The sequence below is a fragment of the Halictus rubicundus genome, chromosome 3 (genome assembly GCF_050948215.1).
Source record: "Halictus rubicundus isolate RS-2024b chromosome 3, iyHalRubi1_principal, whole genome shotgun sequence".
NCBI lineage: Eukaryota > Metazoa > Arthropoda > Insecta > Hymenoptera > Halictidae > Halictus > Halictus rubicundus.
The window spans coordinates 12,959,630-12,983,753 of NC_135151.1; the positions used below are offsets into that span (position 1 = coordinate 12,959,630).

The 24,124-nt window shown below is 44.3% G+C and overlaps 1 protein-coding gene across 8 annotated transcripts in view; it reads right to left on the reverse strand.

The window, feature by feature from the left end:
* The window catches only part of Rbp6 (RNA-binding protein 6), a 1,054,377-nt gene that overhangs the window by 291,514 nt on the left and 738,739 nt on the right, over window positions 1-24,124 (reverse strand). For all 8 annotated transcript variants that reach the window (XM_076785457.1, XM_076785451.1, XM_076785454.1 and 5 more), the window contains one exon: window positions 2,910-3,002. In XM_076785457.1, the coding sequence (XP_076641572.1) occupies window positions 2,910-3,002 (93 nt within the window). The remainder of the gene's footprint in view (window positions 1-2,909; window positions 3,003-24,124) is intronic.

Below are 24,124 nucleotides of genomic sequence, written 5' to 3' on the forward strand. Positions count from 1 at the left end.
GGGGAACCGGACTGACCTGAAGCGGCTGGCAAACGATATAAGGTTACGTGTGCAGGGCAGAGAGCCGGTCAGGGCAGGAATTGTTCGACAGTTCGTGTGTTTACGTCCCAAACACAGAGACTGCTGTTTGTACAACTGTGCGCAGCCGACGTATCGAGCCGCGCGAGTGTGTTTCCCGTGGTTCTTGCGCCGGCACGTGCCTCCCTCTTCGCCCGGCCTCCTTCGAATCGAACCCTGAAACGTGCCCGCGATGCCAGTTTGCAACCCCCGCGGTGAACAGAAGCCAATACCGCTTTTCCGTTCTTTTCCATCTCTCTCTCTCTCTCCCTCTCTCTCTCAATCTATGTGTGTGTCGGAGACCGATCTTATCTCCGTATGTGGGTCAGACGAACGAGGAGAGCGAGAGCGAGAGCAGGAAACTATGCATTCGGAAACCGGACGAGACTTTCAACGAAGAACGAAAGAGAACGCTGAAAAACCGAAGGAAGGGGGACGAGTCAAGAGGCCAGACCGGAGATAGTGCCTAGCTCTCAAATCCATTTCTGGCTCGTGCCGGCAACCGCGGACAACCGTCGACATCGGGATCCCCATCGCTTCCCCTTTTTAGATACGATCTCTCGCGAGGCCTTCCTTCGGTGCTGCTTCTGCTACTAACACACTATCTACCGGCGATAATTTTTGAAAGCATGGCCCACGGTTAAGAACCTTCTCCCCTCACTCGGTAACGTAATCGAATAATTTCCTGTGGGATTATTGTGTGAAAGGCGACTTTTAAGCTTCTTTCTGGTACAGCATAATTATTGAAAAGCTTTCGGCAGATAAGGTGCTAACACCACCAAATTTTACAAGCGTGTTCGTAACGGTTCGACAAGGGCATTTCACGGTTGGTTCGTGTACACATCAGGTGTTCAAATTAATTCTGTTCTTGTATGAGGGATGATGGATGAAAGTAAAAATGAATGGAAGAAGCTGGTGCTGCATGGCTACTTATTTTTGAAGGCTTAAAATCTGATTGAAGAATCGGTGAACAATGGTGGAATCGGTAATTATGGTGAACAATTTGCGCACGAAGAACAATTTTCTCTCTTAGTCGCCTAATCTTCCACGGAGCTACCGTTTAACCATCATTGGAACCAAACCGAAGCTGAAGACATTGTCCGCGTTCTCTAAATTGCTCCGCGTGTTTCAACCCATCCAAAAATGTCGTTAAAATACCATATTATTACCAATACAAATGCTACGGTGCCAGTGTGAAAGTACACGGGTAACAAGCGGTATTCAAATTCGAGGTAGACAATCGTTCGTTTCGGGCAACCGGTGCCCGGCTTCCGTCCGGAGACACCAGAAAAAGGCAAACGACGGTCGTTATTAGCAATTACCAAACCGTTAATTCTATTTACTTCATCGCCAGAACGAGAAACGATTTCGGGCAACTGGCACCAGCTCGTAAATCACGCTCGAGCACCATTATCTGTCTCATACACCGAGCCGATGAATCGCGACGGCTATTATCGGGGCGATAGAAGCTGGAGAAGTTCGCACAATAACGCGTAATGGTCCGCGCAGTCTCGCCCAGAGGTCGATAAAGGCTAATTAGCAGAAATCCTCGTCTCAGGTGGTCCTTCCACCAATTCCTAATCACTTCACCGCGCCGCCGTGGCGAGAGAAGGGCGTCTCGAGTATTCCGGAAGTTCAATGCTCGCTGCATGGACCGATTACCTGGACCGTGACCGGCTGCTACAATTCCGATCGAGAAGAATTCCTTGGTCCAAACAATCGCCTACGTCTCTAATTCAGACTTAGTATCGTAAGAAACCCGAAAGTAGCGGGATAATTTTTGTTTCAAACTTTGTGGATATTCGGAAGAAATAAAGACGAAAGACAGTTTTTCCATCGTTCTAACCAAAAGCAGACAACAATCACGGAATTCTTTTTCTTGCAGCAAACGATCACGATCGCGAGGTTAATGCGACAGAAGAGTATCGCAATTATTGGTAGAGTATACCTCCCGCGATAAAAATCCAATACCGGGACGAACGATCGCCTGTCGGATAATGTTCTCCTATATCTTTCGATTTGCAGTAAAATATTCCCGGGGTTTGATTTGAAATCGACAATCAGCGGAATCTCGGGGAAATTATGGGGGATGATAGAGGTCGAGCTCTCGAATCCCCTCTATCCGGGCGGCGTTCACCGTGAATTTTATTCGAAATTGTAATATCCAGGTTGAACGGGGGGCGAGAGCGCGGCCGAACGTCAGGCATCCGCGTCGTTAGAGCAATAAAACCGGTCCCGAGTGCGGCTATTAAAATCGGTGAAACAATAAACGCCGTGAATTGGCGACGGCCGGTGGACTCTCGTTGCCGGCGATTGGCCCTGTCAAATTTCGCGTTCCCAACCCCCTCCGGTGGGCTGTTTCATCCAGGCTCCCGGGTCGGATTAGACGACCGCACGTAACGCAGGAAATAAGCAAAACGCTGAATCGGATCGACAATGTGTCGGGCGAATCGCGCGCGTCGCGTCGCGTCGCGTCGCGTCGCGTCGCGTCGCCCGCTCCCCGCCGAAAATAATTATTCGACTGGTCCCGCGACAATGATCACCGGCAATGTCCGGTTTCGAGCCCGCCCGTCCCGCCGTGGCGCGGCGGCCCGTCACGGGCCGAAGCACCCGAAGCCTGCCGCAATGATTTCGGCTACAATGACGGACCGGTTGCCGACGCAACGCGACGCAAACCTGACAACGACGCACCGCGACGCGTCGCGACGCGCGCTCCCGACTGTCATTGATGTACGATCCGCGTGTCGAATGTTTGTCACCCGCGCGAGTTTACCCGACAACGAGGCGCGCGTAGCCCCGTGCAACCTGTGACACCGCCGAGCCCTATTAATCAACGTTAAGCGAACACTCACCGGGCCGAACTGTTCGAAGTAGTTTTTGACGTCCTCCAGCGTCGTCGGTGCCGATAGTCCACCGACGAATATCTTCTTTGTCCTCGTCACCATCTGCGAACAGGAAAAGCACAGTTAGATCTCCGAACAACAAGATTAACTTTCGAAATTGCTATCAAGATCCGTTTATAGTAGTCGAATTAAGAGCCAAAACTCCGTAGATTTGCGATAAGGTAGAGTGACCACGTTACCGACACAAATAGGCGAAAAATGGTTTTACGTGGATCAACTTTTAGTCCTTGTATGAGAATATTTTCAAAGCTTCAATCTAGCGCGCGCTAGTCGAGAGTAGCGTGAAAATATCTCCAGCTACAAATTGAGCTATAATTTGTCACGATTCTCTGCGAAATAAAGCCAAAAACTTGAAAAAAAGTGTGAGAAGTTTAGTCACAGACTTAAGGACCTTAAGTCAGTGGCTGAAGGCTGCGAACGGAAATTATACAGCAGTTACCGACCTGCTGACTCTGAAAAAGTCACGTGACCATCCTTTGGCTCTTAACAGCAAGGAGAATTCATTAGATTTTTTATAAGAATGACTCGCAACGCGAGATTTTCTTTATTTTTCCTCCTTCATTGGTTTTGCTTGGATCTGCTTTTTTATTTTACTCGTGTGTAGCTTAATCATTCGTTTCATTATTAAATGCAAAAATATCAATCGTATCGTAATGGTACATTAATAAATGCAAAAGTATGAATAATTCAGTAAATACTTGTTTTTACACTGCTACAAAAGACACGACGTTCCGAATAGAATAAAATAAAACAGGTGCCGTGATCGAGTAACAGCATTACTCAGACACTGTCGTGTTTATTTGACAATTGTAACACTCGGTAGCGATGAATAAATAGTTGAGGAAAAACGACCGAGAGCGTCCGTGCAATATTAATAACGCCTCTTCCGTTCATAACTTTAGTCCAGCTCAGACCTACGTATAAAACGTTCCCCGCTTTTACAGTCGAATGTGTGTGTTCCGAATTTCTGGTCAAACCGTTCGTAACTACGAGATCGGCATTTCCGTACACGTGCGGACGGTTTTCGTAAACTGCTATTGATCGTCCGAGGTGTGCTCATATTTGGCACGCAAAATAGAACGCGCCTGAAACAGAAACGATATTTATTTCCTCTTGGAATATGTGCCGAAACTGATTACCATATTTTCAATAAATTCCGCAACCGGAGCGTCGGGGAATAGAATTTTATTCGAATAGTTCACGGTAGAGCGCGCGCAACAATCACGAATATCTCGATCACGAAAATTCCGTCCCGATATAAGCCGAAGAAAATAAGTTTCGGCCGGGGAGCGGCGGGGGAGAGCTTTGAAAAACTTTTCACTTTGATCTACGACAATAGATCCGTGAATGCCTGCTGCCGTACAGCAAACGACGTTTCTTCCCGTGGAAAAGTTTTCCTGGGCGAAATTATAGTCCTGCGGTTTTCTTAAATATCCTTCTCGGCGGTCCCGGTGGAAAAAGAATTCCACGGAGACCGGCGAAACACGTTCGCGGAGCGCGAAAACGCGCTGATACTAATGCACCTTTCGAATCGTGTTTGCGAACGGAAGAACTGGTAGTCCGCAAAGGAAAACGGACGGGGCGCGCGAGAGCTGAAAAATGGCACGGTCTTGCTTAAGAAATTGATAAGAAGCTGATAAAATATGAATGGACCGCGTCTAGCACGTTTCCACCTACAGAAGCTCCTCCCATTTTTCATGTTTCCTCGAATCGGTAATGTCGTCGTCGCCCTCGCAGAAAAAACAATTAACGTCGAACCTTTATACGGTCAGCGAAATAACTTCCTGGAGGCAAGTATTGCGGTCCTGCGAACGAAATCGATTTATTCCAACGAGATTTATTCCCGTGCGCGATTTCTATGCACGTTCGAAAATAGTTCGCTTGCTAATCTTCGCACAGTGTCCGGCGATATTCTGGATTATTTAATGGCGGACGGTCCTTAAAACGTATAAGTACGAATCGTAATTGTGGCTCGGAAGCTGTTCACATAGATATCACTCGGGTTTTTTCGACGTACCGCGCGGAAAAGTGTGCCGGCGCGAGGGCAAAGAGCACGGTACGTGTTTCCCATATTGAAAAGTTTTCTGCGAGCGAGGGGAGCGTACATCGTGTAGCTACGAGCTGCGTTCGCGAGGAAATTTCTGAATCCATAAAAGAAAATTCGTTGTGCTGTATGATTTCCATCCACGGTGCGTCGCGGTCGACAGAGGTTCACGATCTTATTTTATATTTTGCTAAGGGAAAAGAACAAAACGTTTGCAGAGGGAACCCTCGCAAAGTTTGCAAATTGGATTGGAGGTAGCTTGATATTCAATCGGAGGAAAAATCTTTTCTGCAATTTGATTTTAATGGAAACTATTGGACGTACAAGTTTGGAACCACTGTGTTGTTGTAGCGATACTATTAATGCGTTGAATGCTGGAAATATATTAACACATTTGATGAAAGAGTCTTAGTCATTTTTAATAGTTTGATAACTCAACAAATTCTCGCAAATAATGGCTATATCTATCAACTTGTCATTTATGTGCTGCTTCTTCTTCTTTTAAACAAAGCACACAAAAAGCTAATAGAAGTAATATTAGTTGATCGTTATAAGTAGACTGCGGATTTCTATGGCAAAATAAAAATTGTCTGCATCTATTTCCAGACACAGGAGTTTCATTTTTCTTATGGTTTTCGTGAGTTGAAAACAGTGCAATAGTATTTTTCAATGGCTTTAATGTTTTTACTAATTGACGCATTGACACTTCAACGAATTGCACGTACTAGCAAAGAAACATTTCAAAAAATAAAAATGTCTTTCCGAGGACGATACAGAAAGAAAAACGTGCAGGAATAGTGTTAAATCTGTTGCTTCACGAATACAATTACTATAGCATTACTTGCATTTACTAAACAATTATTCATGGTATCTTTGATTTTCTAAGCCTGTCGACTCAGAGTCAATGGGTAAAGCATCAACGACTTCGTTTGGAGCAAAGTTTGTCACGTTCGGCTGAAATTGGTGCAAACAAGGGTTGACGTCAGCAATCTATCGAGAGACAGATTCACCCCCTACACCCCCTCCCCCCAAAGCAGGTCTGAGAATCTCAGCGCGGCAGTATTCCCCGTAACTCCATTTATCAGTGACAGTAACCGGATCGAAGACAAGAGAAAACGAAATGAAACGCGCGCTTGTAAAACCGTGGCGTGAAATCGTACCGCGGCGAACCTAATTACTAGAAAATGCTTTAACAGGGGTCGGGGGAGAGATCGAGCCAGCGAAGAAAAGTACGAGGGAGCTCGATGCTCGTGGGGGAACGTCTTAATAACATGATCGCAATGTAATAAAGTTCTCCGCGTGGAACAGTTCGCAAGGGATGGCGGGGGTTTCGTTGGCAGGAAAAGAGAACACGGAACACGAAAAAGGGGTAGACGAGGGGGCGGAAAGATGGGGGCAAACGGGCGGGAAGGAGGTCTGAGGGGGGGGGGCAGTGAATACAGCGGAAACGGTAGAAGAGGTAAACTCTGGTAATTTCAGTGATGGCCGGGCTTAGACCTCTCTATATCCGGTGAGTAACGCAAACCCCCAGGGCGCAAGTCCTTCCACCTCGTGGTTCTGAACTCGCTCCGAGTCTCTTTCTAATCCCACCCTCCGGTTCCAGGTTCTCATCCCCGCGTGGCTCTCATCTTATGGGGTAGCTAGACCCCATCGCGAGGACGGTTAGGTCTCGGGCTAATCAGCGGAGTGTACAAAGTCTCGGAGATGAAAATAAAACGGCCGGATCGCGAAAATTAAGTAAATCACCCGGCTCGAATTCTGCCGACTATCTGCTTCCGAATGAACTCGCTGGTGAGACGCGACTTGGAGAAAGTGACGAACGCACAATGGCCCGGTAAACGGTCGGTACAAGTGCGAATTATTCGTTCCGCTGTTATTTGTACATTATGTTCTGTATGAGAGAACGTTTTTGATTTTGGTACCATTCTTTTTGCACGAATGATGAACTTCTATAATTACACTTATTGTCTTCCTAATACAGGCAATTTTCTCGGACTTCAAAGCTTCATCAACAAACGCCGAACGAAAACTGACAATTAATATTTGCGCAAACATTTAGTTCACGGATACAGAGATCAGTGGCCTAAGGTGGAGAGCTGCGCGGGTAGCGTAAAGAAGAGAGAAGGGGAGAGTACTGGGGCGTGGCGAACCGAGCGAGACGGACGTGGATAAATAGCGAGTGGGGACAAGGGGAAGAGGGTACAACGGGCAAAGGGGAACCACTTATTCGAATGAAGTTGCAGCAGTGGCAGCTTCGGGCCGGCCGGAAGTGCCGAAAGAGGGAATTGAAGTTTTCTGATATCCTGCGCCGCTGGCTGAGTCCTCGTCCTCGTCGTCCTCGTCGTCGACCGGCGGGTTTCGGCCTAAGAACTGGCCGAGCCGGTGAAATTTTATTACGCTCCGCTACGCCCGGTCCCGTTTCGTAATGAGAGCATTGTCGTGCAAACGAGACAGTTCAGCCCGGAGACCGTCTCCTCTACCCAAGATGCCCGGAGACACCGGCCGCCCGCTTCTTTCAGCTGCGAGAACTCTTTTGTCCCGCGAGCCAGACCTCGCCGGATTGGCTCCTCAAGGAACACGGCTCGCCCGCTTGTAATTACATCGGCCAAGTTTCGCGGCCGCGACTACGTTCTTGGGTCTTATGGAATACAGTGTCTGGATATTCCTGACCGTCCTACGGAAGAGATTTCGCTTATGTGGGTGTCGTCTGTGTGAACGTGAGATCTATCTACTCCTGTAGAATTGCACAATTTTACAAGATCCAGGTAGCATAAGTGAAGAGTGAAACTGGATTTCAATTTGCACATTTGAGAATCGACTAGAATACTTTTTGAAAACCTGTGTTCAGTCAGGGATTTAAGAAAGGGAAGGGAGAATCTAGGGAATCTTTTCCTAGAAATATCGAGGAAAAATTGGGAAAGGATGAAGGACGAAACTGCGGAAGAGGGAAGGGAGAGTATTCGCCGAGGTGCGGTAGGGTCCATCAGGGACCACCGGCGACCAAATCGGTCCCTTTGGAGCTACCGGGACGGGCCCTCGGGACACCTACCAGCTCCCAGAGGGTCCGTCGTACACGGTAGCTCCAGAGAAAATCACAATTTTTGGTAGCGCACCTGTGTACAGTGAATTCTCGATATATGTCAACAACACGGGTTTTGCCAGCGTCGTGTATCGTCCAGGAGACATACGCGATCCAAATTATGTTCACCCTCCTCGGCGTCCGAGGTCTCTCGAGCCCCTCACGGGGTATACTCCGCGGTAGTGGGGATAATCCCGCGACATTTATCGTCCAGCCCTTGTCGACATATATAGAGTAATCACTGTATATAGTTGCGAATGACCGCTGTGGATCAATGGCGCTGCGTTGTGATCGAACGATAAAGCACACCGAAGTCTACGAAAATATACCTTTGGTCTATGAAAAGATGATGCTGTAATTGGTTTCCAATTTTTAATAGAACAGTTCAGGATTTTCAAATTCCTCTTCATCGAAAATTTCCTACAAAGTCTACTGAAATCTTAATGAATCTCATCCCATGCACGATTTTACAATACTGAGTTGAGGTTTAGCCATGTCCAGTGCTCACAGAGAGCCGGAAGAAGAGAAGGCGGAAGAGAGACGACGCTAGTTGTCCGAGGAAGAATAGGGTAGAAAAATATAAGTCACAGGAGTGAACGGAGGAGACCGAGCTGAGGTCGTTAGCGAAGATAGGAGCGGATAGCAGCGAAATGGTAATGGAAACTCGGGGAGTTCCACTTATTATGCCGTAGCATTATGTAAATACCGGAAGGCTATTACAATTTTACAACTTACTAGGTGTGGCTTTATAGTTTCATCGCTCCGGGGTCCGTCTCGTTCTCGTCGTTCGTTCTTCGGTTTCCTCGCGGCCCTACCGGACTATAGTCGCGTACGCGCCCCTATCTCGCCATTGCGATTCACCTCTTTCCCATCCCCGCTATTACAAAAATGAAATTGTCGCACGGAAGAAGCCGTATAAATTTCACCGGGGCTTCAGGAAATCCGCTGCTTCCCGTTCCTCCGCGAGCGAGAGCCCTCCGCAATTTTCGATTTCGTTTTTACGCCGTGAATTCGTAATTAGGTGCTTATTAAAACATTAAAACGGTTCACCGTGTGAGTAAGATATTGTGCAAGACACACAGCGACGAGTTTATTCGAAATTGACAAAAACGAAAATTTTTAATGGTTCTATTTAATTATGTCGTCTGGCCTGCCATTTTTACGTCTATTTTGTCGAAATAATTAGATTATCGCTTTCTATAAAATTCTAATTCTATTCCATGTGAACTCACTTTGACAAATACTTCCCAAGATAAACATTGATTAGCTTGGTATTTCAATAGAAATCATTTTACCATCTCATAATGATTTTCCTTATATTTGTTAAAAGTGCCCCCAAACCAAATTGAATTTGCAATAGGCCGTTCGATAGCTTATACAAAGAAAATATTTTTTGCCAATTGTCAACCGTATACGTCGACATGGGGAGTAGTAATGGGGTGATACAGAAAATCAGGTTTATTCGTAATTTCTCTTATCCTCTTCAATTGAAAATTCTGAAAAAATTCACGCATATTTTAGCTATTAGAACGCACATCTATGAATTTTTTCAGAATTTTTAGCTTCGGAAGCGAATTTTAAAAAATAAAAAGAAAGTTTTGAAATGCCGATTTCTTGTAGAATTTATAACATACAAAGTTTATATTTTTACAGTTTTAGCATCTCGTTATGATTGTTAACATATAATTTTTTCAGATTTTTCAAAGTGGGGGCACATAGTTAAAAAAATCAAAAACCGCTATTTTTTTACATTTTCCGTACAAGTACCACGTTCATATGACTGGTATAATTAATTTCTTAGATGGATATTTATGTCATGTACACCACGTACATCATGTAACGAGGAAACAAACGTGGAATACACTTTTACGGCAGCGTGGCGAACAATGTTTTATTGAAAAGTGAAATTAAAACCTCGAGGCCGGTTGCGTTAAGGAAACTAATGAATATTCACAGTTCATGAATAGTGAAATGTATCACACGGACAATTCGCTGTGTAAATACGGTTTTTACCGTCGCGTCGGCGGGACTTACTCCGACAAAAGATATTCGCTCGAGATACTGTCGAGTCGGTGGAACACTTCGGAAAGTAATTCCAATTAAAGCGCCGTGACCGCGTGTCAGACGTCGGCGTTCTTAACGTGGAAATATAGATCGTAGCCGTAGGTAATTTCTCTCTGGCAGCCGATTAATCCATCGATTCGACAGGCCGGCTCTCGGCGGTCGGTTTTTCTTGCCTGTTCTTGAACCGATGCGAAGATAAAGCGGGAGAATTTCATCCTCGAGATGAAACAAGACAATTTATCATACGATCCCGGAGATCGAGGGATTCGAGGAACCAGGGCGGACAACAACGCAAAAGTTTATACGTCCGAAGTGGTCGATTAAACTGCTCGTGGTACAGAAATATGGTCTGATTAAAGGGATACTCTACTGGGACGAGTGTTTTTGCAAATTTTTTACAAAAGTAAAAAAGGTTCAGTAAAAGTTTTCAACTTGGTATGTACGTGTCTGTGAAGAATGGTTACAAATCTTTTTGTTCAAAAGTAATTAAATTTGATTCGACATAGTAACCTCGAGTATGAGATAAAATGTACATTGACGGTTGTCACAATCGGTACCATGATTTTTACTTATCTGGAATAAAAAAATTCAATTTATTTATGTTTAATATGTTTTTGACTAGGTTTTGTACCAAAAAGAAAAACAAATGTTGAACATTTTGGAAGTTGTGGCACTCTGAACATAAAGTTGCCATTTCTTCGACTTTATCCTTTTTAAAAGATTGCAATAATTAGAAAAAATTTATTTCGGCACACCCGAAGTACAGATGATAGCCATACATGTGCTGAAGACATATGCAAAATTTTACGGGCAGTAGTTTTTGAGATGCGGTTGCAATCATTTTAAGAAACATGTTTTCCACACTAAACGAACAACAACTTATTTTCTCGATTGCAATTATAAGATTTCAAGAGCATATTTTTAGTGTTATACATTTTACATATGCAAAGGAAGATCAACTTTTTGGACCTGTTACACAAGAATAAGTCCTTAATCCGTTAAATAGCCGCAGCGCAAAAAGAAACGAGCCAAGCGCGGAACGGGGATCGTCCGAGCAAGTAGCGAGGGTGCAGAACGAGGGAAATGGGTAAAATAAATATTGGAATAAACGGTGGAGAGTGGGCGTGCCATTTTCGCCGGGCCCAACCGTTAAATCTGCCTCGCGAGCGCGAATATTGTCGTATGGAATGGCAAGGAGAACGCTTTGGTCGTTCGCAATTATTGTGAAAGTTTAATCGGCCGCTCTATGCCGCCGCTGATGAGACTGCGGGGCAGCGTGAGTGTGTGTACGTGACCGGTATATCGCGGAAACTTTTTGGATCGCATCGTTCGAAAAATGTTTCGCAATTTTTGCTCCCCCTTATTTCGCCACGAGAATAACGAGACCCGAGGAACGTTTCAACGACCTTACGGCTTAATAGCGACTCTCTCGAATAATCCGCATTATGGAATACCCTAATTTCTTCTTCGTTTCGCCTCTCTGCATTTTATTCCATCTAGACACAATGTTCAACATTTTGGAAGTTAAAGAAGCATGACTCTGGCAAATTTACATGCTTTTCGATCTTGGTGTCTGTGAAACGGAATTTAAAGTGAAGTGTATTGTATTCCATTATGTTGGTGATTTTTACAGGCTATAAAATGCACAAAGGTTTGCGATATAACCCTCGGACTCCTGCGATTGCTAGGCCTATGCCGGAGTCATTTCTGAGAATAGTGATTGAATTTCGATGCCAGACATTAACAAATAAAAATATCAAAAGCAGCTAATGTACTTCTTCGATCGTGCAATCTGTCCTGATCATAATCTCTTTAAGCATTTTCCTGTTGCCATCGTTCGAAAGAAGATCTCTGCGGTTGAAATGCAAGCTGGAGAAGAATCGAGGTATAAATCACGGTTATCGTATAAATAAACAAACCCGCCCACACATCGGGCAATCTAAAAGCTATCAGGGAGCGTTCGCAGGGTCAGAAAACTGGTCGCTTCCTCTCGATGAAAGCGGAACGTGAGAGGCGCGGCCCTTTAAGATTGATATCCTTAGATGGCTCAAAAAGTGGCAGAGCGAGGGGTTGAAGGGTTGTGGGTGGAGGGCCTTGCCGCGGTCTTCCCGAGAAGCTGAGACGGGGAAAGTAGGGCAAAAGGGCGGGAAACGAGCAGGGTGAATCGGTTATCATCTGGAGGGTTAGGAGGTTCGCTTTGGGATATATACGCGCGGGATTCTCCCTCGTCCCTTTCCCTCGGCGCATTTTTTTCCTTGTCCTTCGGACGCGCTCGCTCCACCCTCATTCTGCTCGCCCCTTCGACCTCGATTCGCGACAACACAGATTATCTTGAGCCGTGGGATTTCGACGTGTCAACCTTACTCTTCGTACCTTCCTGCTGCTGAAAATAATTTCGGTTTTCGTTTGCCATCGATCCTTTCCGCCGTACGCGCCTTCATGCGGGGCTTTGTTAACCCTTTACTAGCAAGATTGAGTCCACGAGACGATATAGAACCTCTTGAAACAACTATAATATCTTCCTGTATTTATTATAATCAATTTACATTTTTTTTTTATGTTAATACAAGTTCTATATTGGTCTGATGTGGGAATTTTACTGATTTACTCTCTGCTATGTATAATATCGAGTCTGACTCGACAAAATCTGAATTATGAAAGTATGAATTCATTTATAATCAGAAGTATATTATACTTGATTTCGTGAGTTGCATTTCTTAAACGTGTTTCTTGATAACATAATTCAAGTTATATGTCAATTACATTGATTGTAAGTCGGATTCAAAGAAGATTTTAACTAATCTGCATAGAAGCAATAGAAAAGCAATGCTGGGACAATTCTATACACATTGCTATACACGCATCGTCAAAATCGTTTCAGTAACTGAAGTTTTTCATCTTCTTGGAAACCCTTACCCAGTAGAAGCATATGAAAACATGAACGCGTCGAATCGTAAAGTAAATTACACGCGGCAGCCGTAATAATCGCAGTAAGGTTAAAAATAGCAGAAAAAATAGGATCGTAAATTCGAATTACCATATTTCAATCTTCCTGACTTCCCCCAACCCCCAGATGCGTCCTATTAAGGTAGCACCGTGAATTTTCATACATAATTCGAGGCGATCCAGTTTATAAGAATCTTCGGAGCGTGTTATCACGTAGCAGCCAGCTACAGCATAAGGTATCCGCAGCACGGAGTGTCAGTAACCTTATTTCCAAAAGGATCCATCTAGTTTCCGGTGAACACCTATGCACATGCATATGCGTTTGCGAGGGACAGATGAGAATATGAATTTTGGAGCGAGTCGTTTGAGGGTGAGTTGTGCGACGGAGGAGCCGGGTTTCGCAAGAGTTTGAATCGCATTTTGGATCCGAGACTGCGAAAACCTTGTTAACTACTTTGGGAATCCACTTCCGGGAATGTTGAACGATTTCTCGATTTTTAACATCTTGAGCTTGTCGGTTGTAATCGGACTGATTGAATATTATTCGCGACGGCTTTGTTTTTCTCGAGCATTTTAAATCGATTCGCCCTAACTTTATAATTAATCTTTCTATCCAAAAGAGAACAACGAGAATGACAGTTTGAAACTGCAGAGAGTTAAAAATATTGGAAATACATTTATCACGAGACTGTGAACTCTTACGTAAACTAGAAACTTTCTGCATAAGATCAGCAAAGCAAATTTAATTTCGTATAATCGAATTCGGTGAATCTAAAATTCCGTGAAACATTTCCGTGCAGCAAATGCATAATAATCGGGCGACACGTTCGAATCAAATTCACCATTTTACCACGTGTCAATATTCCGATTCGACCGGGACGTCTCGAATCAAATTGCCGATAGAAACATTCATTGTTAAACCGGCACGTGGGCGGAGGAACGGTGAAAAGGGATCGATACGCATCGAATTAAAACGGGGATCCCGTCGAATTCATAGGCGGCGTCCGCGCGTCTATCTTTCCGGACGCAGCTGCAGCAGCCGAGGGCTCGGTGCTAATTTCTCGCGTGTCCGACGTTTCAGAATTTAAGTTACCGGCCATAAATACCGAAAAGAGGTTATGGCGAGGAAGGGAGGTTATCAGCGAGCGGACGGTAAGGCGCTCAACATTCGTCTGTGGCTCGGGGCATTGCTATCGCACTGTCCAGCCCTGACCCTACCTTACTCGACCGGGCTTTACACCGGCCACGTTATACCACGATCCTACAAATTCACCCCCTGTACGTGCTCTCACGTAGATTATACGTGGCGCATGCATGCTTTATATCGGGGGCTATTCCCCGGGCCAAAACTTTTTTTCGCAATATTTTACCAACGGCTCGAACTAATACACGGTTTAAAGATTACGCCCCGATTCCGAATTACATCCACGCGCCCCGACCGCCTCTGCCATTGTTATTTTTACTCCGGAACGCCGCCTGCAGCTTTGTAAGATATCATCGAACCGCCTGTCGTCGATTGATTCCGTCATATCGCACAATTCGAACGACAGTGGCACAGAACGATGTCGACGCCTGAATGAAGGCCTGAATGAACGCATTAAGGGGGGAACCTTGTGTAAAATGAAATTTTTGATTATTTTTCTTTTTTTGTTTAAATCGATAGGAAATTTCCTCAGGAATATGATAAATAAAGTTAGAAAGTGATCAGAGATGTTATTGTACGTTATCTTCAAAAAGTACTAAAACTATAATAAAGTGCCATCTTTCGTCTTTAATTTAAGCCCTCAAAAGTCCAAAAATTCCCACGACAATATATTCTGAAATCGACTCGAAGAAACCCCTTACAATGGGGTGCATTTTGTCCGAGCACACGGTCAGGGTTTTTCGATTTTTCAACACGAGTATGTATCCTTTTTTCAATTTAGGTACACCTATCATAAAGTACGATTCCCCATGTTTAATTCAAGCCCTCATTGAAAAATTCTTTTGAGAACACATCTCAAAATCGACTCGAATAACCCAATTCAAACAAGGTACATTTTCTCCGAACTCTGGATTTATAGATTTCTTGCTGCGACTATGTACGTCTGTTTAAATTTCATTGCCCCTATCACAAAGCGTGATCCTCCACTTTTAATTTAAGCCGTCAAACGTTCGGAAATTCCCGGAACTCATTCTAACCTCAAAGAGTCCCATTAAAATCGCGGAAAAGTCAAACCGCGAAAAACCATGGCATTCGTTAAACTGCGAATTTGATCGCAATTTATACGTTTTAATACGGGGCCGGGCTATAAAGTAGCGAGTTTAATAATGTCCGATGAAATCGTTGTTTTAATTTCAATCCGATAGGAACACGAGCGGGAGCATCAATTATAGGAATTTGTGCCCGTGTAAACATCGGCGAGCCCCGGCGATCATTTGGGGAAAGTGGAGCGCAAATACAAGGGCATTTATTAATTTCGAATATTGCCGCTCGAGCATCAAGGAGCATCGAAAATCTTAAATTGCGTTTGAATTCGAATGAAAAATTCCGGTCTCTCTATCTCTCGATGCAGGCCAATAAAATCGTCGGGATTCGAGTCGAGTCGAGTGTTCCCGTTTGATTCGGGCTCTGCATAAAATCGAACAAACAAAGTCCCGCGGACAACGAGAATATCCGACTTCGCTCGCGGAACGCGCGGCTAGTTTCCTTAATTGAGATCTTTCCATGGTAGAAGGTCAAGCGCACAAAACGCCGGAGATCCTACTCGAATGTTTCCAATTCGAGAGAGAGAGAGCGAGAGAGAGAGAGAGAGAGAGAGAGAGAGAGAGAGAAAAGAAGTCTGAATGGCTCGTTATCTCGGAAATCGAATGATAGTTTTCTGACCAGGGCCGGCGGGAGCGAGGAATGATTTCTTTTTCGCGTCTTGGGAGAGTATCAACGTTTTATCAGCGGCAGGATCTCTTCTCCATTGTTAACGTTGACAAAGACTGATTGCAACCGAACGAAGAGACCGTACGGGAGAGAGGGAGAGAGAGTGGAGATCCTTCGATCACGCGGAAACGAATTCTCGGACTCGGCAAAATACTTCGCTCGACTCGCCGAGACTGACGCTGATGTAATAGATGTCGTTGCCTCGCATTAAATGGTCAGGGATCTCTCTTCACCTCGTTAGCTGAGCCATCCCCAAGCAGCGAAACAATGAAGGTTTACCGGTCTCAATGGCGGGACTCATCCCTCTCATTGTACCTTCTTTGAATTGTAATCATCGTACATCCGTTGCCGCGGCGGAACATGAATGGCCCGGAAGAAAAGGAACTTCCAGGTGAAGAAGACGCCTCGTGAATGGCAGTAGTTCAAGGATAACTGGATCGGAGCCGGGCGGTCTCGCGTGACAATTCCCACGGCCCCGTGAATTACAATAGAATTTCACTCTTAGGCGATCGGGATTGTCTCCGGAAGCGGCGCCGTGCGCTCGTGACGCCTCGGTTCCATTACCGGAACCGCCACCGCGAAACGGGAATTCGATTAGGACTTCGATTTTTCTCACGAGCAACCGCGATTTGCGACAGTAGCGCTGTCGCGCGTTTTCGCGAATGCAGCATCTGCTGCCTTGCATAATTTAGAGTGCCGTCCCCGGGCCGTGTAATCCGAAAAAAGAATGATAGGAATCGAGCGTTTCGAATACTGGCTCAAAGCGAGCCCCCAGCGAAGCCAGCTTCCAAAGAGAATTTTATACGTACCCGAAACTACCTAACGTGCCTTTAAATACTCGAAATGTTTCCGGAAGTGGCCTATATAATGCATTTAGGTAGTCGACGCGGCTGGCCGAGCAGCTGGTTAAAAATTCTGAGCCGCCGCGTTTCGAGCGGCACTTGCACAGCTCGGTATCCATCGATTCAACAACCTCGCTACGAAGTTTCTGATTTTGTCGCAACTTTCCTCGAGCCTTTAAGACGGCGATAGGAAAAGTTGCAATTACAACGAAAGCCGGGCTATTTAAATTTTTCATTCGTTTCGTTTAAATGCAGAATCTCGCGGAACCGTTCCTCGCAGGAACGGAAAGGAGTTTACGAAGAAGACAAAGCGCGAACCGAATAATTATTTCAACCGATTTCCTGCGAGGGAAATGGGCGACTAATTATTCGAGGAAAATTACAAACTAGACGAAAATGATTTCCGCGGTCGAGTTCGGAGGGCCGCGGCGCAGTTGAATTTAATAACCGAAAGTTCGATACACCTTTCGCTATCGCTCCGAATCCCGAGCCATTACATTCACCGAGCGGTTACGATTTACCTCCTTCCGAGATACTCCGCCGACTTAAACTGTTGGACTTGCGACTTTAGGGGATTACCCGGCGAATTTATCGAACTATCTCGCTCGGGAACTCTGTCCGCGTATAAACTCGACTCGATTATATCCAAATTATCTCCACCGGCTCTTCCCAGAAGGAATTTTAATTCTCAACTTACGATTAGACCTGCGGCTCATAAAAATCCTTTGTTTTAACCAGTATTTTAATTATTTATATTTATTTATTTTATCTGTGTAATAATTGGGGGAAGGTTTGAAGAATAGTGCGGTGACTAATTTAAATGGTAAGTGATATAGTTTATGCTCCCCGAAATAAATGTTGTACTGTGTTAATACTGTCCACACTGTATCAAAACTATAAGGACAATAATTTTAAGATTGTTAACGCGTGCAGAAGATAGCAAATTCGATCTTGATATTTTAATTAGTTCTCAGCGATCAAATAGCAAAAGCTGACTGTTATGGTAGGTCAGTGACAACTGCGAGAAATATTAAAAAATTGCCTTTGTCTTTGCACGATAATATTTTAAGAACGATACGTCGTATCCTAATGCAACACAAACCGATTTAAAACGCAGGCTTCGCACCCTTCAAGAGCCTAAGTTTTACAACAATTTAAATATTAACTAATTTTAGTATGATTTCCCCATACGGTTCAGACATTACAATGGATTCGATTGAATTCTTTATTTGATTTGTCTTCAAACAGTTAACAATATTTTCATTCAAAAATATGTTAATTAGTTTTAACACTAAACCTACCATGAGCGGTCAAATGACCGCTTCAAACAAAAATATATATCTTAATATAGAAAGACATGCTATGAAATTTTTTTGGGAAAGTAAACAATAATGAAAGTTGTGAATATTGAAAAATGGGTTGTATGTACATTATAGGAAAAGTCAATAAGCTACATGGCGATACAGTAACGTTGTATACAAGAAATTCTAAACGAAATTTCAAAAACGGTCATTTGACCGCGCGCGGTAGGTTTAGTGTACATATTTTTGAATGAAAATATTGTTAACTGTTCGAAGACAAATCTACCTATAGAAAATTCGGTATAAAAATATTTCTGTAAGGCATACAAACTTCTCGCAATATTTACAAAAATATTCTGCTGATTTTTAGCGCACCTGTGATCGCACCACAACCGTGTACAATTTCGACGCGTTTTTCACCGACTTCCACCGTTCGCAAATATTCGCAAAAATATTTCTGACGTCTGGCGTGATCAGCAGGCATGTCCGCCGGGTTCGAAGCATGATAGAAAAAGCCGTCAGCTAGCCGGGGAAATGGTTTGGTCTAGGAATGTCATTCTCCGGTAGAAGATTCGCGCGACGTTACGCCTGGCTTTCGGCTGGCGCGCGATACATTTATTGATCTTGTGGTATCAAACGTTTACGAGTCGCTCTTTGAACGCGAAGATGAAAGCATCGACGGCCGACAAGTGCACGCGTGGCTTAAGCACGCTTCTCTATTTTTGCTCCGCGCCTTTGATGCACATTATCAGGAATCGCCTTTTATTCAGACGCCCGAAATGCTCGGGCGCTCTTAAAAAAAAAAAAAGAAAAAAAAAAACGACGCGCCGCTACGCGGAAGTCGGTGCCTCGATTCTGCGCTTATAGTTTCCTTTCTCTGGCCCGTTGCGCGCGATAATCCGTCGCCGACTCTGTTCAAGGTAGATCATCGATATCGACTTCTTCTCTTCGCTCCTTTTTTCCCCCTCGCTCGCTATGCTTTGGGGGAAAAAATCGCGGCGGTGCCGGCGAGGCGTGAAACGTTCACTTTTCGTTCAAAAACACCGTGCCGCGCCGTGGTGATCGACGGAAACGGTTCGGGGGCAACCATGAGGGCCTTCGATGGCTCACGACAGCTGCAGATCGATACAATTCGTAGACACATATCCCCCGTGTTTGATTAATCTCCGCAGGGTGCTGGTTTAAAGTGGTATTGTAGGGTTTCGGGACCATTTTTTGACCATTCATGTTGGACCAAGCAAAACCAAGCTTCAATATTTATTTATTGTTACACTTGTAACGGTAGAAAATTATTTTTCATGTTTCAAAACAGCATGAGGCTTCTCTTCATCATTGCACATTATACTTTCTATACAATTCTCGCATATGTTGGAATAAATGAAACGAAGAGATCCATAAATCATGGATTATCTTCAAGACTATTCATTTTGTTTCACAGCTGTTTCTTGAAATTCATGCGAACAATGTTGATGTTATAGAAAGATCCACAGTCGACCAAAAACGACCAAAAAGTGTGGTCATTTTAATGAACTCTCAACTCTCAACTTTATTAGCTTAGACACTTTACGTTGTTGGAACATCCGGAAAATTCAACGGTTAATGGAGAAATTTCCAACAGCTTGTGGAAAACATTTCGAAACCCGAGTTCGGTTAATCTGCTCGAATGTCTGGCGCCACGAACCGCTTGAAAATCGAACAGAAGCGTTCCTTGGAGTCGGAACTGAAAAGCGTTCGTTGCTTTGTGACGATGTTTCGAATTTAACAGAGGAATGCGTCGAGATTTGAGGGTAGGGAAAAGAATATAGCAAACAGAAAAGTGTACGGTAGCGACGGGAGACGTTCGCCGCGTAGAAGCCGAGCAATTCCGTTGTTTATTCCCGCTGCAGACGGAATTCCAATTATTCGAGTGTCCGCGAATACGTTCCAAGATAAGAGGAGCAAAGGGACAAATGGACAGATAAAGTGCACGCGTCCCGGCGACGATCGAACGGAATGAAATGGAACGTTTGCAGCTCGAACGAGTCGTCAACGGCGTCGAATTGCTTCTCTCTCTCTCTCTCTCTCTCTCTCTCCCCCTCCTTCCCTCTTTCTCTCTCGGAAGAGAAAGAAGGAAATCGATCGGCGAATTACCGATCTATTCCGACGCTCGAAAATCGTCCCCACCTTTGCAAACCTTTATTGCAGACTTACGTGTAACATTCGTTGCTTTGATCGATTCTAGCTTGAGTAACGATCGAATCGGCGAACAGTCGACGCGCTACCGGTTAGCTAGCCTAACCGAGCTAGCGGGAGAGTGCGATCGGTCGCGCTAAAATCCTCGCAAGAGAAGAAAATAGAATCGAGATACGCCGGTGACCGAGTCTCACGAGTATTAGGTAATAAAAGTGGATACTGCGGCTCCTGGTGAGCGGTTTTTATCGAGCTGCATGCCGGAGATTTCGGCGACGCTCGTAAAACTCCACCCTAAAATCTTATCCCCTCCTCGGGATGCCGGGCTATTCCACGAAATATCTTCAAGTACGACGCATTCCTGAAGTTGCGGGGAGAACGCTCGTAATTCTCTGTACGATAGGGTTCGCCTCGAAATTAGAACAAACTACGGCCCGCCCTTTGTAACCCTACTTGCGTACGGAGAACGAGTCCGTTCAATGTCTCCTCGGCGAAATGCACTCGGTGTCCCGGTTCTGTCCCCTGAATTATGCATTCGGTGACTTCATTTGCTCGTACGGGGTGTTTCGTAATACACGAACAGAGATTCGCCGTCGAATTTACCGGACGCGCGTAGGAAAAACACGCCAACGTAATACATTCTGTAAAATCTTCTCCCTAATGTTCGACGTTATATCGTACGGGCATGGAAACGGTAAAAAACAGCGGTTTTTGATTTTTTTAACTATCTACCGCCGCTATGAAAAATCTGAAAAATTACACGTTAACAACCATAACGAGATGCTAAAGCTGTAAAAATATAAACTTGGAATCTCATAACTTCTTTTTTTTATTTTTTAAAATTCGGTCTCGAAGTTAAAAAATCTGAAAAAATTAATACTCGCATTCAATTTCTTTTTAAAATTTCGTTCACATTTTCGCTGACAAATAGCAAGATTATTGTAGGTTTGTTCTTGGGTGAGCGCAGATTAATTTACATTGGAAGTGTGAAAGTATACGTTAAAGTGACACATCAGCGAACATCGTAGAAAATGTTGGTCATGGACACAACGGTTACGAGGAACGTTGTTTAAAACCGCGTGCGGCGTTTCCGGGCGAAGTGGCCGATCGCGAAATTGATTTTGGGAGCATGTCGACGGAGGAGCGGACGGCTAACGGTGAATAATCGGTTCGCAATTAATGGGGGGGGGGGTGGATTTGGTGAAATTGTCTATTGAGCTGGCAGGGGAATGCCTGTTATTCCTGCTGGTCTTTTTTTCCTGAGACGGATACGTCCGCCATGGAGGCGTGTTTGGAGAAAAGGAAAGAGGGGCGCAGAAGGGAGACCTTTAATCACGTGTCTCCGCTACTGGAGCACGTAGAAATTCAATAACGACGTAAACTCGATCTCGGACGGCCAGGAGGAGGCGAGCACATTCAACAGCCGTTTGCCACGTCACGAATGGAAGCTGAATTGTACGTAGAAATGCCATTGTGACGCCGCATTCAATCGCGAGCGGCAACACAGAAATATCATTAAGACCGGTTCGCACCTTCGCCAATTAAAATGTAAACCAGTTACTCCGAACGACACCGCTCCGAACGCCGGCAACGCATCAATTAACCACCCTCGATTGCTTCTGATTAGGCGCTACCGATTTACATAATTGGCCCCAAAGTAATCGTGGTTATTGTCGATTCGTGGTTTCAGTCGTCGATCCGCCGACGATGCACAGTGATTGAAACACTTCGAAGCCGGTCTAGTTCTTATTAATTTGTTGCACATACCCCAATTGCCCGCATTGTTTTTGCGTTACGAATTTACGTGAAAATCACGTTTACCTATCGGGTTTCTTGGTGCCATATCGATAACGTGATCCTTCAATTTCAAACAACATACCCTTACAAACATTTATTTTCAAAAACGTAAAAATCATCTAGAATGAAATTGAGAAGATCGTTTCGTTATGCACACAAAAGTCGTGTATTTCTATTGAATTAAAGTTCTGTGACAGTTATAAGATTCAATAATTGTGAATCGTTTAAGGCAAGGTAATTCAGTGAATCTACAGCAGAGGCGTTCCATTCAGCTTGTTTAAATAAATTCCGAGCTGTTTAATGAAAATTATTTGCCAGAACGATTCGTGAAACGTTATTTAAAGGACCGCGGCAAAGCGTTTCGGCTTGAATATGAATAATTATTAGGAAGGACGTTCGGAATGTATTTCGAACGCAGGGGCCCGGTTAAAGTTTCAAACGACACAAAAGAATCGCTGAATAATTCGTCGTTTCCCGGTTGTGCCAGGGCAAAATAAATTTTGCAACAAACATATACTCGATACTCGTCGTGCGCAGCACATGGCAGCGGCAGAACGACGCTTGCAATGCGGCGATGCTGTCACGTATTAATGTGTCATATCAGAATAGCTCGCGTCTACCTTAAATGATGCACGGAGATGTTTAATGCAATATGCATTCCCGCACATTTTCCATTGATCGCGCGTTCGAACAGACACAGACCAAACTGGCCGGCCAATGATAACGCGGCGCTAGTGGCGGCGTAATACTGGCATAAATCACTGCACAATGCGCCGTGTCACTGACGGTTACGTTAATCATATTTCGTTATTTAATAGTAACAACGATCGAAAGTAAACGTTTCTGTTGCACGCGGACACGCGCGAATTCTACGCGTTGCATGAAAGCCAACGATGCACCCTGTGCATGGCACGCGGACAATGAAAAACACCGAAATTTATCGATTCGCCGGGTTTTGTCTCGCTAGTAACCAAGTTACTTCTCGTGTAAATGAAACAGAAATTAATATGTATGTTGCGCAATGTAATACATCAATAGCGTCGAACAAATGAAAATTGTATGACAGATCACGGGAAATTATTGATTTAAAATAAAAATCTACCGTTGGAATTTCTGGTAGACTGGACGTTTAATTCGGCAGCAACGACATATTCCACGGTATTTATTCAATTGATTCCCCCCGTTGTGATTAGCACTATATACCGGGTTTTAAACGGGCGAGAAATACCTCTCTAAAATTGACGGTTGATAATTACAGTCCCATTGATTGCTTGTAATTAGTCTTTAGTGAACGGGCAAAAAGTGGGAGACGAATTTTGGTGAAAATAATATAAAAAATATTTTCAGAACAAGAGTGTCTTTAAACTGAACACGAAGTACATTTTGTGAATCTAATGCGACGAAACATATGTGGTCAATAGACTGAGGACTTTATGTATTTATGAAAACTATGAATAAGTAAAGATTGTAGGAGTAGAAAGACTGAATCAGTTTCTGACTTATCAAAATTCTTAAAGGGGGAAACACATTTCCGTTCTGTTCCTCGTTCTTGCAATTTAGACCAGCGTTCGCAGCCTGGTTACGAGTTTCTATATTCAAAATGAAACACCCGAGCTTATATTGAAGTCTAAATGTTCTTTTCCGAGAGTTCAAGTATCGTAGTAGACAACACATAGCAAGGGAGCGATGTCGAACGCTAACGGGGTTATCAGATGAATTATTTTTGATAAGACGGCGAAATATATTCGTTCTGAGAGAAATCTCCGAGGATGTGTGTGCTTGGCTAATACCGTCAAATTTGAGGATTTCTAACGTTGGCTGCAGCAATTATTTTCGTAAATCACGAGCAAATACGAGAATTACGCGCTCGGCGGTGCGCCGTCGGTCGAAGAGTTTCGGTTCATTAAACGGCCGACTATTTCTGAATACGTTAGTAGCTTCGTTAATGGGAACCTGTTGGAATTGCCTCGGAACGAGCCGCCGGAGCATCGCGTTCGCAATACTTCTC